General features: G+C 66.3%; 1 protein-coding gene across 1 annotated transcript in view; it reads right to left on the bottom strand.

Annotated features, from left to right (window-relative positions):
• The window catches only part of ATP13A2 (ATPase 13A2), a gene marked incomplete at both ends in the record, with an annotated part of 13009 nt that continues 10101 nt past the window's right edge, over positions 1–2908 (bottom strand). Inside the window, 7 exons of the mRNA XM_017732691.1 lie at positions 1–90; positions 194–416; positions 526–606; positions 1251–1474; positions 1558–1654; positions 1748–1900; positions 2310–2389. Of these exons, the coding sequence (XP_017588180.1) occupies positions 1–90; positions 194–416; positions 526–606; positions 1251–1474; positions 1558–1654; positions 1748–1900; positions 2310–2389 (948 nt within the window). The remainder of the gene's footprint in view (positions 91–193; positions 417–525; positions 607–1250; positions 1475–1557; positions 1655–1747; positions 1901–2309; positions 2390–2908) is intronic.

Below are 2908 nucleotides of genomic sequence, written 5' to 3'. Positions count from 1 at the left end.
CTCATTCTCCAGCCTCTTGAAAAGCTTCTTGGAGGCTTTTTTCCGGCGCAGCCTTCGGAAGCAGCCGAGCAAGCCGTGATCCAGGGCGGTCTGGGGCCGGAATGGGGAGGGAATCAGGGTAGGGGGAGGGAAGGAGAGCCCTGTGCCCACCCCAGACAGCTCCAGGAGGACCCCAAAGCCCCCCCAGACCCACCTCCAGCACGAAGGCAGCGAAGAAGTTGAGGGCGGCGATGCCCAGGAGGAGCAGCTTGAAGTTGAAATCCTCGATGGCCTGGAGCTTCAGCAGGGATTTGGGGAAGCCCAGCGGGTACAGGGTCAGCCAGATCATCAGGCCGAAGAGCAGGACGAGCACGAGCAGGAAGAGCTGGGGGCGAGAGAGGGGACGGGTGAGCAGCAGCAGCAGCAGCAGCCGGAGGGGGGGGGGGGGGGGGGGGGGCCACCAGCCACAGCCCCTGAGCTGGGGGAAACGGAGCCCACAGTGACCTCGGCTGGGGGTCCTGGGGGCTTGAGGAGGATTCTGGAGGGCCGCTGACGCAGAACAGGACGGTGTTCTCGTAGTTGGGCAGGTTCTGGGGCGCCGTCACCGTGCTGTTCAGGGGCACGAACCTGCGCCAGGGGACAGGGCACGGGGTCAGCCGGGAGGGCCTGGACACCGCCCTCGTCCTCCATCGAAGTCACGACTTCCTCGTGAGTGGAGGGGCCAGGAGCAGCTCCAGTCTCTGCTCTGGGACCAGGCATGGATCCCTTGGGAATGGGAGCTGTGCCAGGGGAGGGTTTAGGTTGGATCTCAGGAAAGGTTCTTCCCCCAGAGGGTGCTGGGCACTGCCCAGGCTCCCCAGGGAATGGGCACGGCCCCGAGGCTGCCAGAGCTCCAGGAGTGCCCAGGGTGGGGTTGTTGGGGTGTGCAGGGCCAGGGGCTGGACTCCCGGATGATCCCCCAGCTGAGGACACTCCATGGTTCCCCGTCTGCTGCCAGACCCCAAAGCCCTGGACAAACGCTGGGCTCTGCCACAACCGCGGCGCCGCTCCCATCCCCAAACCCACGGGGAGCAGGGGAGGTTTAGATGGGATCCTGGGAAGAATTCCAGCACGGGAAGGGCTGCAAAGCACTGGAACAGCCTCGCTGGAATCGCCAGCAAGTGCCCGGAACACCCCTGCACGCGGCACTTGGGCTTCAGCGGCGAACTGGGGCCGGCGCTTGGCCTTTTCCAAGCTCGGAATTCCCGGTTCCCCGATTTCGGGCGCCTCACCAGCTCTGCGAGACTGTGATGAAGTAGCAAAGGACCTGCACGGCGACGAGCAGCGCCGTCTGCAGCACGAGGCTGCCCAGCACCAGGCCGCTGATCAGGGCCCCCTGCGGGCGCCGCACGCCCAGCGCCGGCGCCGGCCCCGTGCGCCCCATCAGCACGGCCACCGTGGTGGTGATGACCAGGTCGAAGAAGAGGAACTGGAAATCGCTCAGGTTGGTGTTGATCTGGGGAGGAGGAGAGGGGCAGGCGGGGTGAGGCGATGCCGGGGAATTCCCGGGGAAAAGCGGGGATTTGGGGCGGCACTCACGGTGTAGAGCAGCAGCACGGACACGAACTGCACCAGGCTGTACAGGGCCATGTACTTGAAGACCCCGAAGGAGGTGACCAAGGAGCACCGGCCCTCCCTGCCGGGGACACGGGGTCACCCACCGGCCGCCCCCTCCCCGGGAGCTCTCCCGAGGGGGTCAGCGGCGTTCCCGGGGTTGCCCCGCGCTCACCGGATGACCCTGGGCACGCACTCGATGGTGGCCACGCGGGAGGTGAAGGGCGAGGCCACGGACGCCTCGGCCTCGGACAGGGAGATGCCCACGTCGGCCGCCCGCAGCGCCCCGCAGTCGTTGGCACCATCCCCGCACATCCCCACGCAGTAGCTGCGGGAAAGGGACCCACGTTCCTCAGGGATTGGGGGAAAGGGATCCACGTTCCTCAGGGAGTGCAGGAAAGGGATCCCACACTCTTCAGGGATTGGGGGAAAGGGATCCACGTTCCTCAGGGAAGGGGGGAAAGGGATCCCACGTTCCTCAGGGAATGGGGGAAAGGGATCCCACGTTCCTCAGGGATTGGGGGAAAGGGACCCACGTTCCTCAGGGAATGCAGGAAAGGGACCCCACGCCCCTGAGGGACCCACGCTCCCGCGGATGCCCCGCTCCAGGCTGGAGCTCCCTGGTGCAAATGTCCCCTCCCGCGGCGCGGGCGCAGCCGGGGCAGGTCTGAGGCGTGTCCCGGCGGAAACCATTCCGGATCCCCAGGAGGAGCCCCCGATCCCGGCCTGGGCCTTACTCGAGCTCCTGCAGGCGGCTCACCAGCTGCGCCTTCTGCTCGGGCAGCATGCGCGCCAACACCGTGGCCCGCAGCAGGATCTGGAAGCGGGCAGGGCCGTCAGCGCCGCGGCACGGCCGGCACCGAGGGGCTGGGGGCCAGCGGGGCACCAGGAATGGCCAGCAGGGAACTGGAAGTGTCCAGTAGGGTGATGGAAATGGCCAGCAGGGAGATGGGAATGGACAGCAGGGCACTGGGAATGGAAAATAAGGCACTGGGAATGGCTGGGCACTGGGAATGGCCAGCAGGGCACTGGGAATGGCCAGCAGGGCACTGGGAATGCCACACCGGCCAAAGGAACACCCGCAGGGAGCTCTGGTTTGGGGCTGTGAGGCCGCAGTGGGAAACCATGGAGAGGTCAAATTGATGGAGAGTTCCCAACCCCACCAGAGGATTCCAACCCCTCCAGAGAATTCCCAACCCCTCCGGAGGGTTCCCAACGCCACCAGAGGATTCCCAACTCCACTGGAGGATTCCCAGCCCCACCAGAGGATTTCCAGCCCCACCAGAGGATTCCCAACCCCACCAGAGCGTTCCCAGCCCCACCAGAGGATTCCCAG

Source organism: Corvus brachyrhynchos, unplaced genomic scaffold, assembly GCF_000691975.1.
Source record: "Corvus brachyrhynchos isolate BGI_N302 unplaced genomic scaffold, ASM69197v1 scaffold215, whole genome shotgun sequence".
Lineage (NCBI taxonomy): Eukaryota > Metazoa > Chordata > Aves > Passeriformes > Corvidae > Corvus > Corvus brachyrhynchos.
This window is presented reverse-complemented; position numbering and strand designations above follow the sequence as displayed.